Genomic DNA, 15,966 nt, shown 5'->3' with positions numbered 1-15,966 from the left:
TTTTGGATTATGTGTAAAAAACTACAATACTCCTTGAAATTAATGTTGCTTAATTTGAATTAGAATTAGAAACTTGTACTTAATTTGAAAAGACTAAAATACTTTATTTAATTATTTAAAAAATAAAAAATATCCTCTTATTTTGAAACTATATTATATATTAAAAATTTGGATTTGATTTTACTAAACTATTAATTTGATTTTGATTAATTTTAAAAGATTAAAGTATGGGTTTAAATTGTACTATAACGCGTAGCGCTCCTCTGGGTTTTTTACGTTCTATTAGGGTTTCACTGCGCTGCCTCCATGGTTTTGTTTTTCTTAGCCCTTTCTTTGTCAATTTCTTTTCTATCTCCTTCTACTTTCTTCTCCTAATTTTTTTTTTGTTTCTAATTTACTCTCACTTGGTTTCCTAATTTTGTTTCCCCTTCTAATTCATTTCTATGCTGGTTTTCTCTTCTAATTCACTCTATTTCCTAATTCACTCATCTCATATATTTTTTTTTCTCTCCGAAATCATCAATTATCCACTATACCTTCTAATTTTCTCTACACCATGAGCAACAAATCAAAGACTCAAAATTCCTATATAATTGACCATGATGACCAAGAGGATGATTTGATCATTTTAGCTGATGAAGATTTTTCTAAAAGAATTCAAGCCTGTACACGGAGTCTGTTTGAAAGGATCTTTTCAGATCGAATCTTTTCAGTATGTACTATAGAAGGAGCTCTCAATGCAATATGGGATAAACCAAAAGGATTCAGAGTAGTTGAAAAATTCAGGAACCAGTTTTAATTTTTCTTTGAGAATGACTCTGATGTGACTCGACTTGAGAGGGGTTTCTCGTGGTTATTCAAGAGTTTTTTCCTTCATGTTTGTAGATGGAAGTAGTTAGTAAACATGGAGGATAATCACATCTCTTATTTTCCTGTATGGGCACAATTTTGAGAATTGCTCGAACAATACAAAACGCTTGAGGTTGGCCGAAAATTGGGTAGGAGGCTTGGACAAATTGAAGATGTTGCTCTATTTGAAGTTAGAAGCAAAGATACACACATAGTGAAGGCTAAAGTGGAACTAAACGGTGATAAAAGAGTGAGGGATACACCGAAATTACTTGATCCTAATAAGAAAATGCTGGAAATTAGAGTTTGCTATGAACGTATAGGAGTGCTCTGTACTTATAGTGCAAAATTGGGGGTATGAACCTAAGAACTACCAATCTTTCATTGATGACTCTGCCCAAAACAATATCAAGGAAGTTAAAGTTGGTGAATGGCTTAAGGCAAATCAGGTCGGAAGGCGTTTAACTAAAAAGAGAGCTTTCTTCAATCATAATCAACCTCGGGATGCTTCTGTTCAAGCTCAACCGAAGAAAAAATCTCTACCTGCTTGGATTTTTTATAGTTTCTCAAAATTGAGTGTACAAGATGATCATAAAAAAAATAGAATAATGAAAAAATTGTTGCCAATTCGGGTTCTAAGGCTGAAAATGAAGGTGACTCAAATAACACTGGTACGGCTATTGATACTAATTCTTCTTCTAATGCTTTATTGGAGATATCTTATCCCCTGAATATTGTCCAACATAATAATAGTATCATGTCCAAGTTTAGGAAGGAGAATAAAACACCAAACCTGAAACAACTTACTAGAAAGTCCGTGATAGGTTTCAAACAGAGGAGTGAAGGTAACATTACTGAAGATATTTCAAAGAAAATTTGCCTCAATAATATTATCTCTGATGCTATGACAGTGGAGGATGCCAACCTTCAAGTGGCACCCAACGGAATATGAAATTGCTCTCGTGAAATTGTCGGGATTTGGGGAGACCCCTGACAATCCACAATCTTAAAGGGATTTGTAAATCTTACTCCCCCGAGGTTAGTTTTATCTGTGAAACAAAAAATCAATCTCGACAAGTTGAAGAAAAACTAAGATCTTGTGATTTTACGGAATGGTTTATTGTAGATCCGGATGGATTATTTGGGGGTTTGGCAATGACATAGAGGGATGGTTGTACTGTCTAGATTTTACAGCATGGTAGATTCTTCATTGCGGCATCAGTTTTGACAGCTGATTCTGATGATCCCTATGGTAATCTAGGTGTTTATCTCAGTTCAAATGATCAATACAGAATGGCTCAGTTTGCTGGATTAACTTCAGTCACACAACAGTTCCATAGTAAGATTATGTTAATGGGTGATTTTAATATCATTTCTAATCAATTAGAGAAAGCAGGTGGGGGTGTTAAATCTCCTTCTTCTATTGAAACTTTTAATAGGTTTATTGATTATATTTTCCTGATTGATATTGGTATGGTCAAAAGACCATTCACTTGATCGAATAGGCAGTATGGTGATGAATTGATACAGGAGAGACTGGACCGATTTCTGGTAGGAGTTGATTGGTAACAACTCTATCCTAATGCATCGGTTCTTAGACTATCAGAATTAGGGTCAGATCTTTCCCTCTTCTCTTAGACTCTAATATGAGAACTGAGAGATCTAAATGAAGATTCAAATTCCAAGAAAGATGGTGTTCCAATGATGAAATAAGGCAGATTGTTAGAGAGGTTAGGCACTAATAGATTGATGGTTTAGCCATGTATATCCTAGCTCAAAAAATAAAGCGTTGTCAGCATAAGATTGTCAGATGGCAGCAAGAAAATAGATCTAGTTTGAAGGTAGAGATTGATTCATTACAGTCTAAATTAGAGAAACTTTGTTTAGCAGGAATTCATGGAGGCAACATCATTTCAGAACTAGAGGACAAACTTGAGAAAGCATTGCAAAATGAGGAATCTTATTGAAAAGATAAGTCTAGAATCAAATAGCTCAAATATGGTGATCAGAATACAGCTTTCATCCATTAGAAATTTAGAAATCGAACCCGAAGGAATAAAAATTGGCAACTAACTAGCAGTGATGGTGAAGTGGCTACTTCAAATGCTGGTATTGCTTCTGTGGCTGAATCTTATTTCAAGAACATATTCTCCTCTACTTGTCATGAGAACCCTAAACCATTCTTTACTGATTTTGAACCTAAGGTTACAACTCACATGAACCGTAGGCTTCAAAGACAAATGACTATGGAAGAAGTGAAACATGCAACATTTAACATTCATCCTAAAAGTGTTCTAGGAGATGATGGTATGACAGCAAAGTTCTTTCAAAGCTTCTGGAACATCCTTAGTGGTGATGTGTTTCGAGCAGTTAATAGCTTCTTTTCAGAGGCAAAATTTTGAAGGGTTTTAATCACACTCAGATCTATCTTATTCCCAAGATTTCTTATGCTAAAGATATGGCTCACGTAAGACCAATAAACCTATCTTCAGTCTTTTATAAGATTATCTCTAAAGTACTTGTGCATATACTTCAGGGTATGATGACTAGACTAATTAGCCCTACGCAGAGTGCTTTTATTAAAGATAGATTAATCTTTGATAATGTTATAATTGCTCATAAGTGTATGCATTACTTAAAGAACAAAAAAGAGGACTCGAAAATGAAATTACGCTAAAATTAGATATGAGTAAGGCATATGATAGGGTAAAATGACACTTTCTTTGGTTTATATTGGAGAAGTTTGGTTTTGACTCCCAGTGGATTATGTGGATTCGAGAATTAGTGACAACTGTTTCTTATTCTATCATTGTGGAAGGACAACCCTATAGTTTCTTCAAACCAAATAAAGGTATCTGACAAGGAGATCCTCTATCTCCCTACCTTTTTCTTTCTTGTGTAGAAGGTCTCTCCTTCTTGCTACACAAGGCAGAACAAAACAGACTAATTCAAGGTCTTCAGATATATAGGCGATGCCCCAAGGTCAACCACCTCCTCTTTGCTGATGATTTCATCTTATTTTGTAAGGCTAATCCTGAGGCATGTTTAAACATCCTGCATTTATTAAATTTTTATGAAAGCATCAGTGGTCAGAGGGTAAATCTTAATAAGTCTGCTGTTTTCCTTAGCCACAACACTCTCTCCATTACTCGTTCACTACTGGCTAACTCTATGAATATTAATCATATTGGAGCACAGGATAGATACATTGGTTTGCCTTCTACAGTCTCTAAATCGAAAAAGGCTTCCTTTAGTATGATCAAAGAGAAGGTTCGAAAAAGAATCCAAGGGTGGAAGCGCAATCTTCTATCGTCAGGTGGTAGACAGGTATTGCTTAAGGCAGTAGGAGAATCTATTCCTATTTATACATTATCTTGCTTCAAGTTGTCTGAGGGTTTAATTTCAAAAATTCACTCTTAACTTTCTCAATTCTGGTGGGGACAAAAAGATTTTGAAAGGCGGATGACTTGGATTAGCTGGGACACTATGACCTGCCCACAAAGAAAAGGAGGCCTTGGATTTAAAGATCTCAGAATTCAGAATTTGGCGCTTTTAGGAAAACAGTTTTGACGACTTGTAACACAGCCTACTTCTCTATTATCCAAAATCCTAAGAGGTAAATACTTTAGTAATTGTAATGCTATAACTACAGAAATTGGAGTCTTACCTTCTTGGGGATGGAGGAGCATACTAGAAGGTCGAAAGATTGATGAAAAAGGTCTTAACTAGGCTGTGGGTACTGGAGAGAATATTCGAACCTTTGAGGACCCTTGGCTGCCTCCTTTGTATCCTTTAATGATATCTGACATGCCAAACAGACATGCTATTTCTGAGTTGGTTCCAAGAGTTAAAGATTTAATTACTGAAAATAGGAATTGGAATCAGAATCTCATTCAAGAATTATTTTCCCAAGACGTTGCTATCAGGATTTTGTCAGTCAAAATTCAGCAGGGTAAGGACAAATTGCAATGGAATTTGAACAAATCCAAGTAATATGATACAGCTTCAGGTTATAGAATTGGCTATTTATTTCACCATCAATCTCTGAAATTTTGTCCTAATTATATGCAGCAGAAAAGACCGTGGATTGATCTATGAAAGTTGAACTTGCCTCACAAAATTAAGCTATTTATCTGAAAAGCTCTCCATGGTCGGCTTCCGGTGCTTGCTTAAATTCACCGCCGCATCCCATCTATATTGCCAATATGCCCTTGCTGTCATGAAGCAATAGAAAGAATCACTTATTTTTTGATCGATTGCTCTAAAATTAAAGAAGTATGGTCTCAAAGTTATCTTCGTGGCTGTCTTCCCCCTTAGAGCCCTAACGATTTTTGGACACGGTGGGCTGTTGAAGAATGTTAACCGTAATCCTCAATTGTTGGCCATCATTTGCTAGAACTGTTGGAAAGCTCGTAACCAGTTAATTTTTGAAGGTTCTACTTCAATGCCGTCTGCCATTCTAATAAGCTCTGTCAAATTGCTATGTGAAATTCAAAGAACTCCTAGTTTAAATCATCATCTCCATGAGACAAACTCTTAGTTTTATTCAATTTGACTTATTATTCTTTCTTTTCTAAGATTTTTCTTCGCTTTTCGACTATGCACCATTGGATGAATACCTTCAATGTATTGTTTTGGAAAATTTCCACCTTTTATTATGCTGTTCTGCTTTTGAACATCTTTGTATTTTATTTTTTAATAATTAATGAAATATAACTTACTACCTTTTGGAAAAAAAATATAAGTTTAAATTAATGTTGTTAAATATATTAGAAAACATAAATTTTGTATTAGTTTTAAAAGACTAAAATGCCTATTTAGAATTAATTTTGAAGTCTAAAATACTCTTTTCAGGATTAAAGTTGTTTTTTTAGAAATTTGAAATTTGTTTTAAAATTTAAAAACAAATATAATATATAAGAAGTCATGTAGAGATTGCGATGCAATTTCGCGGAAATACTCAAAAGAGGGTACTTAGAGGACAAAAAGGGCTTGATCGATATCTCTATCTTTTGGCATATACATTTATGCACCGTTTATTATGATTTGTCATCTTTATCATCATTATTATCAGCAGAAATTACTCTCTGGAATTAAACGTAGTTCCACTAGCTGTCATTTTGTTAAGTGCGAGTGTCAAATACAAATTATTTTCCCCGAATTATCGTCGGTATAATTATTAGAGTATTATACTTATTAACTTACGAGTTACCATTGGAGTAGTTTGGACCTCGCAATTAAAAAAAAAGGAAGGAAAAGAGCAAAACAAGAAGAGGTTGGAAGCAGTTGTCACAGAGAGAGAGAGCATACTACCTACTTAATAGGGGGATGCGGCGGTGAAGTTGAGGAAGAAGAAGAGAAAGTTAGGAAGAAGAAAAAAAAAAAAAGAGAAGCTTGAGTCAGTTGATTTCACCTCATATAATTATTATGAGTGGCGAAAAGGAAAAGAGCACTGTTACCAGTGCTCCTCCTTCTCCTTCTCCTTCTTCAGTTGCTCCTTCTGTTGAATTCTCCAAAGGCATCAATGGCCTCCAGAAGGTTATTCTCCGCGAGTCTCGCGGTTCCTCCGCCGAGGTATCTCTCTGTCTCTCTGTCTCTCTCTCCCTGCGTTTCCGATCTGCTTCATTTCATTCGCCATTTCGTATTCTCACTCTCTAATCACCGATTCTCGTTCTCTCGCTTCGCCTTATTTTGTTTTCCTGTTTTCGGATCTAGATTTTCTATTCATGATTTAATTTTTGCATCGATCTGAATTCCCGACTGGTTTTGGTGAGAATAATCTGCGAAATCAGCGTGCCGATAGCGTTTTCTGTTGTTCGGTTTTGGTGTTCTTGTTGTCAATTTTCCGAGGAAATCCAGATTTTGAGTGAAAATGTTTATCACTTCGTTGTCAAATGTCAATAAAGATAAAACTAAATAAATAAATAAATATACTTTAGATCTCTTTTTTTCTGCAGAATGTTAGTTTGCCTTGAGTACATTAAGTGTCTAAACAGAAATAACATGAATTCTAAAAGCTGTAGTAGTACTTATGGTGGTTTGAGATATAAAGCAGCAATAAATCCCATTCACTCTGAATTAATATCTTTTCTTTATCTTGATAATTGTGGGCCAAATTATGTGAGTATGGCCTATTCATCTTTTCCGTCTTGTTTGCTGTGCAGGCAATATTTAAGCCACCAAAGGCAATTCGTGGTGGGATTCCAATATGCTTTCCGCAAGTACGTAAATGTTAGCAGTTACTGTTCTTGCATAATGCTTTTATCATGATGATAACACTGTCTTTGAAGGGCTAAAAAGGGATATAAGAATGCAAAATAACAAAAATGTAGTACCAGATCTCTACTAATCATATTATTGGTTGAAGGTTCAATGGGGTATGTTAAAATCGGGGTGTTAGGGACTCAAATATTACAGGATGTCCAAAGTCCTACATCAGGTAGTATGGGATGCTTGATGTTGTATTTAAGGAGAGTGGTTCTTCATCCTTAATGGCTAGCTTTTAAGGTGTGGTTTCCCACTTTCCTTAGGTGATTTGCTGGCATTGGGATGGTTTGTATAAAAAGAACGAGTGGGCTTTTGGTTATTATTAACATCACTGCTGCAATCAATGAAAGACAACCATTATTTTTAAACTTTTTTTGGAACCCTTTATAAGAGTTTTCATTTTGGAATTTACTTCTGACTTGAGGTGATCACATTAACTGGAATTATTGTGAGATTCTAAATAAAAGTAAAGAGAAAAACAATTGAAATCATGTAAGTGAAATTGAAAAAAATCTTACAATCTATTTCTGAGTATCAATCATCACACTTAATAAGTGGCTTTCTAAAATTTGCTGGTTATTATCAGTAGTTGTTGGAATAAATGGTCATCGCAATTCGCTCTTTGCAGTTTGCAAGCCATGGCACCCTTGACCAGCATGGCTTTGCTAGAAACCGGTTCTGGGCTGTTGATGAAGATCCCCCTCCTTTTCCAACGAATACTTTGAACAAAGCCTTTGTTGATTTGATTCTTAAGCCCTCTGAAGAAGATACGAAGATTTGGCCTCATAGGTATTCGATGGGAACATACAATATTATGATACCTATGTGTAGAGTACCTTGTTTAACTTTCATCCTTCTATTTCATCCTTCTATTTCATATCATGATTCAGTCATATTATTTTTTACTATATTCCTTTCTGCTTGCATGTAGTTTTGAGTATCGTCTAAGGATAGCTCTGGGACCTGGAGGAGACCTTATGTTGACTTCTCGGATCAGGAATACAAACAGTGATGGGAAGCCATTTTCGTTCACCTTTGCTTATCATACATATTTCTCTGTATCAGACATAAGGTAAATGCTTGAGATCTTTTTTGTCTCGCTCAATATCGAAGTTTCAATGATATGATCTTCATTTATATACTAATTCTGTTGGCACAGTTAGCATCTTTGTATTAATCTCAATTATAGCAGTTCATTAGTCTTGTAAGAAGCTGTTATGCTATTAATATTGATTGGTGATGAAGGTTGTAATGATTAGTTGTTATAATTGTCCGACCATATTCAGAAGCTCCTAATTGTGGCATCAAGAAGTTAATGTATGGCTTGGGCTTTTTAAGTTCTGTTTGGTTTGCAAGAACGTTTTCTATTTTATTTTTAGTGTTTTCAGTTTTAAGAATTTGTGCAAAAGAGGTGAAAACAAAGAAACACCGTTTTTCTTTTTTTTTTTTTTTTCACTTCTTTCTTTACAAAATCTTGGAAATAGAAAAGAATTGGAAATAAAAATAGAAAATGAAAATACTAACCAAATACAACCTAATTTGGCTTTTGGGTGAGAGGATGTATAACTTTGGATGCTTGGTTAAAAGGAGTATTGGAAAGTCATAAGAAAACTATAAAAGAAGCCATTTAAAAAGATGTTGTTGTACATTGTTTAACAGATTTTAGATAGATCCTAATGACATCTGTTTAGCCGTGTCTGCGATGCCATAAGGTATAGTTGTCCTAGTTATGTATCTTTTTGTCGAGATCTATTTCAAGTTCCTCATAGCAAACAAGGAATTTTCTGGTTAGCAGTTGGGTGTCAACTTGATTCGCAGGCCAGAATTGTTGATCTCTTCCTTACTAAGTAAGCTGTTTGTTAAAATTTGTATGTGAATATGAAAGTCAGCGTGGATTTATGGATTCGGGTGTATGAATGTTCAGAGTGATTATGCAGAATCGCAGATTATGAAAGTGTGCTAACAGTCTAACATAGAAGTGATGAGCAACAGTAGTTTCTTTAATTAAATGTGCAACATGCATATGTTATCACTGGTCCAGTTAAATATTCGGTTCATATGTACTTTAAAATGCACCTAACTGCCTGCTTAAGTTTGGTCTAATTGATCTTGAATTAAAAATGTTCATCTATGTAACAGGCTTCATTTTTCTGTTCCATTACACACTGCTTTTACATTGTTTTTTTAATATAAATATATAGACTGAGTTCCTAATTAGTTTATTTTATTTATTCAGCGAGGTTCGGGTCGAGGGATTAGAGACCCTGGATTATCTTGACAACTTGCAGAACAAGGAGCGTTTTACTGAGCAGGGGGATGCTCTAACATTTGAATCAGAAGTGAGTGTGGTTTTTCTTTTTCTTTCTTTTTTCTAGGAAGCCCCTGTATTCTGATATTAAATATAGAGTTTAATTTGAATATGCTTCAATACTTGATTATCTGGACTAATAGAAGATGCTTTTCATTTTTCATTCTTCAGTATTCAGCTTTCAGTTTAAAATTTGTGTTTTCTATTGTTGAGTTCTTGCCCAAAGTGGCCGTAAATGCTATTTCAAGATTAAACCATTAATATGTCTTTACCTATGTTTAATTTATTGCTAAAGACTGTTCATAATACATAATCACAATTGGTGGGTTTTTATTGCATTTTCCATGTTTCAAGGTTGATAGGCTCTTGTTTTAGAGGCTTGCTAGAGTTAAATCTATTTTAATGTCTCTACCGAAAAGTTCAAGCTTTTGCATCATTTTGTATGAGATGTTTCTTAACAAATTCTTTCCAACCCTTCACCATGGCTCTTTTCTTTTTGTTGTCTTTTCATTCTTTCCATTCTTAGCTTTTATTTTATTTTTATTAGTGATTCGATGCCTATCCTTCACATTTTTTCTTTTTATTTGAAGTTTTTGAAAATAATTAAAATAACTAAATATGTATTTTAACTAAAACTTCAACTTGGGGTTTGGGGGATTAATGGTGAGATAGTGGTTAAATGTGACTTACAGATTTTGTAATAGTCTTTATTTTATAGATTTTGTAGATATTATATGTTAGTGGACTTGAAAAACAATTCAATATAACTACTAGAGACCAAAAGGTAGTTGCCATTGCAAATCCTCTTTATATTTGTGCATTGACAGATATGGATGCTTCACTCGGTTTAACTTTAGCATAGTAGCAGTAGCTATGGCCTAGGATGTCTTGATTGATGCCACCCATTCCACATCCGGGTCTAGGTTTGGACCCTACCCCCTCTGTGAAGATAAACATATCTTAACAAAATCTTTTCCCCCATAAATGGAAAGATCAAAATTAAAAGTATGCACCTAGTTTATATACTTCTGTGCCCAGGAATTTAATATTATTTATTATTTATTTTAAATAATACTCATTCTAGCCACATGTATGTAGCCAATTCTATTGTAATGATGTTTTATAAGATTTTAGTTTAAGCTGATATTTCTCGTGTTTTTGATATGATAGGTTGACAAAATATATCTTAGCACTCCTACGAAGATCGCAATTATTGATCACGAAAAAAAGAGAACATTTGTTTTGCGCAAAGATGGCCTTCCTGATGCTGGTGAGTATTATCAAGCTTATCTCATATGCCTAATATATGTGTGCCCCATTCATAAAGTACTGAGTGGGACCCCTTTTATTGTTTTTGCTTTTATCTTTCCCTTTTTTTTGGTTGGATACTAGTATGATGTTGAAGAGAGGAAGAACACAGAGATATTGGAAGGTACGGTGTCCTCTTCCAAAATAATAAGCAACAGAGAGAAAAGCTGCCAATGGAGCAAAACTTTATAAAACAATCATGAGATTACACTAGATATGGAATAAACACTTAAGTGTATTGCACATGATTTGCATGCTAAAAGATTTGTCAATGCGCATTAGCATAGATTGGCACTGCCACAAAGGTTTAGCTTCCTTTCTTTTCCAAAGCCAACAAAGCTAGTCAACAAGAACTTATCCGAGGTTTTTGGCACATCTTACACCCGTCAAAGATACCAAATAAAGTGAAAGTATACCATAATAGAATAGATCTAAAAGAGACGTTTTAAATATTTGAACTCACCTGAACATGACACATATCATAGAAAACACCTTGGCTTTCAAATTTGCAACATTTCATTTATGTTAAATTTGTTAAGCACTATTTTTTAAATAAAAAAATTTAGCCTTTGTTAAGTATCTAATAAGGGGGAAGACCCACTCTCCTTATATACAACATCAAGCATCCATCAAGCATCCCATACTACCTAATGTGGGACTTTGAGCACCCCATAATACCCAAGTCCCTAACAACCTTCTAGGAATGAACTAGGAATTTGAAGTATGATACTTGATACACTACAGAATGGCCTAGAAGGATCAAGAGATCAAGACCTTTCTAGAAGACAATTGGACAGTGATGGAATCCCAAAAGGTCTTTTAATTCTAAGGAGTCCATATTGTTTAGTTTGAAAGATGGTTGGAAGTTGGAACTTCCAATCATAAGTAGTGTCTTGTAAACTAAATTTTTGGATAGAAGAATTGCCTGAGGAGGAAAACAAGACTTGGGAGAGGTTTAATCAAATGATGAGTCTTTTTCCCAAGGGCACTTGTCATTTTTTAAGCTTTATAATTTATATATACAAGAACAGAATGAGATACAGTGAAGGTCAAGTTTTCTGGTATATATCTTATAAACTTATGGTTTTTGTTTTTCACTCCATGTCTAAATCTTTTAAGTTTCTAAGTTACTCCAAGTAATGATGTTTAATTTAAGGCTAGGCTATGGCATTTTCTTGATCAAACTACAATGTCTTTGAATTTCTTGATTTGGTGTGTTTGAGTTTGATTTTAAGCCACAGAATTTAAAAGCAGTACTTATGAATTTGGGAGAATCCAAAGCCATGATTGAAATTAATAGCTTAATCTAACACAAGCAAACAATTATGTACAAAGGGTGAATTACATATGCCTCATTATAGTTTTATTAAAATTCAATTGTATGTTGTTTAAATGGCTACCTAAATGTATTTTTCATTTATCCATCCAGTGGTGTGGAATCCTTGGGATAAGAAAGCAAAGGCTATGGCTGATTTTGGTGACGACGAGTACAAGCATATGCTCTGTGTAGAGGCTGCTGCTGTTGAAAAGGCCGTCACTTTAAAACCTGGAGAAGAATGGAAAGGGAGACTAGAACTTTCAGCTGTTCCATCTAGTTATTGTAGTGGGCAGCTTGATCCTCAGAGAGTTCTTCAGGGCAGCTGAATTATCAATATTGTGCTGTGTCCTGTACAGGTAGTAACTGCAAATTGATATATAATATATTTCATAGAACCCTTTTCGTTTGACTTTAATCACGTTTGATGTTTCGACTTTTGAATACTGTAGAGTTGAGGAGAAATTATTCTCTATTTTTTTCCCATGACATGTTTATTTATTTGGAAATCTTTATCTGCAGGTAGCTTGTTGCGACAATTATGGTTTTGTTGATGGGAAAGTGTCTCAAGTGATTTTGCCCCTTGATGTTCCATTTAAATCTTTGTTGAACGGATGAACTCATGTTGCATAGGATTTTATTGAACTACTTTTGTTTACCCATGTAATGGATGGCTATTGTTGTCATGACAGACTGAACAAAGCATATAAGCAGAAGAGTTCACTCCCATGAAAGATGGAAATTGCCGCCTACAATTCAACAGCTTTTCACGTTGGGTTGAATGGCCCAGACTCGGGGATTCTTTCTGAATCCATAGTTTTTTGGATTCTCAAATACCCCGTAAATTGTTTATTCCTAAATGTTGTAGGCTAAATGAATATGTCATTGGAGAATATTTATAATATTAAAGGAATGTATCACAGTTCACACAGGACCTGTTGACTGGTATAAAATGTATTTCTGGGCTATTTTGCTATATGATCCTATTTTGCTTCTTTTACCTACCTAGTCAAAACACATGTTAACAGAGAATGCTACTCAGGTAGGTGATATGCAGATATACTTTGATTAGGTTAGGACTTACGAGAATGTTTTTGCTAATCGGTCTGTCTAAAGTTAAATATTTTGAATTACAACTGATCCTATTCATGGTAGAATTTTGAATCAGGAATATATTTAGACACAGTATTAGAAAGATGCATCATCAGTCATCACTATATTGACATCACACTAAAAGTTTACTCATCCAGATTCACACTTTTTTAATTAGCACTTTGTCTTGCTGAAAAATAGAGAGGAAGAAAACTTATTTAGGGGTATGGCTTTAAACTTCTAGACAAGTTCATTCCTAGACAGCGGTAAAACGGAACCTATTATTAAAGGTCCAAGTGCAACTGGATTACTGGAGAGATGATGGCATCTATTTGAGAAGCATACAGGTTTTTCTCCATATAAAATATTAAAATGATTTAATTCCCAAAACAAATAAAACCAGATTATGACGTTTTTGGTGAAGCGGTTGGATTTCAAGAACAGTTCTAAGAATTAAATAAGTAATATTTTATTTAGGAAACTTCCCCAACCAAGTTCTCATGATGATAATGCTAGCCATGTTGACATGTTCACTGCACTAGAGGCAGCATAATCTGAATTATGAAAATGGAATAGTAATGACTAATGAGTAAGGTATATCTTTGGCATATTTGTTGTTTTGCTAAGACTTTAATCAAATTAAAGATGCTGAGAGTAGCGTGTAATACTGCAACCTTTCGCTGTCATGTTCCTGAATACCAGTGGATTATTCTTCTGCTGCATGGTGCATGCCCCATTGTTTGTTTATAGTAACAGTCTAGCACACCACATGCTTGTGAACTCATCGAATCTCATTATCATCCCTTCCATAATTAGCCTCCCTACTTTGTCGTTTGTCCCCAATTTGTGTATAGATAATGCTAATTAAAAAAGTGTGAATCTGGATGAGTAAAGAAGAATTTGTCACGTGCCACAAAAAAAGTGGCACTACTCCAACGGTGGTTATTGGTTCACCACTATAAATACACTGACACTTCTCAGGTATCTCTAAGTCCCAATACTCTCTAGACCTGTTAACACTCTTGCTAACTTAGGCATCGGAGTGTTTTTGCAGGTACCACCCCCCATTCTTTCGCATGCACAAGTCGGACGGAGGGCGCCGAGTTGCAGATCCACTTGAGATCCTCCTCCTTCATACGTTTGGGCCAACCCACGCCGTCCAGCCAATTAATCTCCGGTTACTCATCGTAACATTGGCGCCGTTGCCGGGGACCCGAGAGATCAACCAGTGATGGCGGATAGATCCCCTAAAGAGGGTCATGTAGAGACAGACTCTGAACAAGAGAATCTGAACACCGAAAACAATGAGGCAGATTTGACCCTTCACCAGGAAGCCAATGACTAACACAGGGAAGGCACCTCCGGAATAAAAAATCCGAAGGTGAATTCTTCAGAAGGGCGCGAATCAGAGAAAGAGGGACCATCCCATGCAACTGAGCTCATGGGATTAGTCCATAGTCGCCTCGAACAGTTAGAACAGGAACGGGAGCGACAAAAGAAAACTGAAAAGAACCTAAAAGAGGAGATGGAGCGACGAAAAGAGTTAGAAAGAAAACTCTTAAAGTTAGAATCCTCCCTCAAAGGTCAGAACTCCCGTGACGGTAGAGAAGAGTCGCCCCTAGGGGGGAAGATCCTTTTAGTGAGGACATAATGAGGGCAAAAGTTCCGAGAAACTTTAGAAGCCCCGATATGGACCTCTACGACAGAACCACTGACCCGAAGCATCATTTGAGCAATTTTAAAAGTCGGATGTATCTGGCTGACGCTTCTGATGCTACACGATGCAAAGCTTTCCCGACAACCTTGTCGAAAGCGGCGATGAAGTGGTTCGACAGCCTCCCCCCGAGGTCGGTTACCAGTTTTGAAGACCTCTCAAGGAAGTTCTTGATGAGGTTCTCTATCCAGAAAGACAAAGTAAAACATGCACCAAGCCTCCTGGGAATAAAGCAGGAGGTCGGAGAATCCTTACGAGCCTATATGGAAAGGTTCAACAAAGCATGTTTAGATATTCAAGACCTGCCCACAGAGGCAGTCATAATGGGGTTAGTCAATGGGCTTAGAGAAGGTCCCTTCTCACAGTCCATATCCAAAAGACACCCTATCTCTTTAAGCGATGTGCAGGAAAGAGCTGAAAAGTACATCAACATGGAGGAAAATGCTAAGCTGAGAGACCTGAGTTGGCGACCTGGGCACCCTCCCTCAACAAAAGAGAGGGAGAGGGAAACCAAGAAGAAGGAAGAACTCGGTCTCGATAGACCAAGAAAATATCACTCTTATACTCCTCTAAAAGTCTCCATAGTGGATGTATACAGAGAGATTTGTAATACGGAAAGGCTGCCACCCCCAGACCCATTAAAAATAAAAAAGGGGGGGAGCTGCAACGACTACTGTGAGTACCAAAAGATATATGGTCACTCCACAAACGACTGCTACGACCTTAAAAATGTGATAGAAAAGCTGGCTAGGGAAGGTCGGCTCGACAGATATCTCATAGAAAGGTCGGATAGTCATGGGAAGAGAAAGCGAGATGATACGGATAGAAGAGACCCACCACCGCAGACTCCGGAGAGACATATCCACATGATCTCAGGAGGGTTCGCGGGAGGGGGACTCACCAAATTCTCTCGCAAAAGGCATCTCAAGAGAGTCTACCAGGTCGGAGGAGAGTCATCCGACCTCCCTACTATTTCATTCACGAAAGAAGATGGGCAAGGAATAATCCCTGGACATGATGATCCAGTGGTAATAACTATGATCCTGGCGAATGCCCATCTCCATAGAACCCTAGTGGACCAAGGAAGCTCAGCGGACATCCTTTTTAAGCCCG

At 36.2% G+C, this 15,966-nt stretch overlaps 1 protein-coding gene across 1 annotated transcript; it reads left to right on the top strand.

The window, feature by feature from the left end:
* Positions 5,890-13,047, top strand: LOC107636311 (putative glucose-6-phosphate 1-epimerase). Its single transcript, XM_021122392.1, has 8 exons — positions 5,890-6,504; positions 6,957-7,070; positions 7,745-7,905; positions 8,048-8,188; positions 9,353-9,455; positions 10,595-10,694; positions 12,162-12,406; positions 12,570-13,047. The coding sequence occupies exons 1-7, from the start codon at positions 6,277-6,279 to the stop codon at positions 12,374-12,376; spliced, it is 1,062 nt and encodes a 353-aa protein (XP_020978051.1). The 5' UTR covers positions 5,890-6,276; the 3' UTR covers positions 12,377-12,406; positions 12,570-13,047.

The sequence above is a fragment of the Arachis ipaensis genome, chromosome B04, assembly GCF_000816755.2.
Source record: "Arachis ipaensis cultivar K30076 chromosome B04, Araip1.1, whole genome shotgun sequence".
Classification (NCBI taxonomy): domain Eukaryota; kingdom Viridiplantae; phylum Streptophyta; class Magnoliopsida; order Fabales; family Fabaceae; genus Arachis; species Arachis ipaensis.
The sequence above is the reverse complement of the archived record's forward strand: the minus strand, read 5'-3'. Positions and strand labels throughout refer to the sequence as shown.

Excerpts from the sequence above, each read along its gene's own strand:
- LOC107636311 (XM_021122392.1), top strand. The coding sequence starts at position 6,277 with ATGAGTGGCGAAAAGGAAAAGAGCACTGTTACCAGTGCTCCTCCTTCT. Across the intron at positions 9,456-10,594 it reads CTCTAACATTTGAATCAGAA|GTTGACAAAATATATCTTAG; the intron begins GTGAGTGTGGTT and ends TTGATATGATAG. Across the intron at positions 10,695-12,161 it reads AGATGGCCTTCCTGATGCTG|TGGTGTGGAATCCTTGGGAT; the intron begins GTGAGTATTATC and ends TTATCCATCCAG.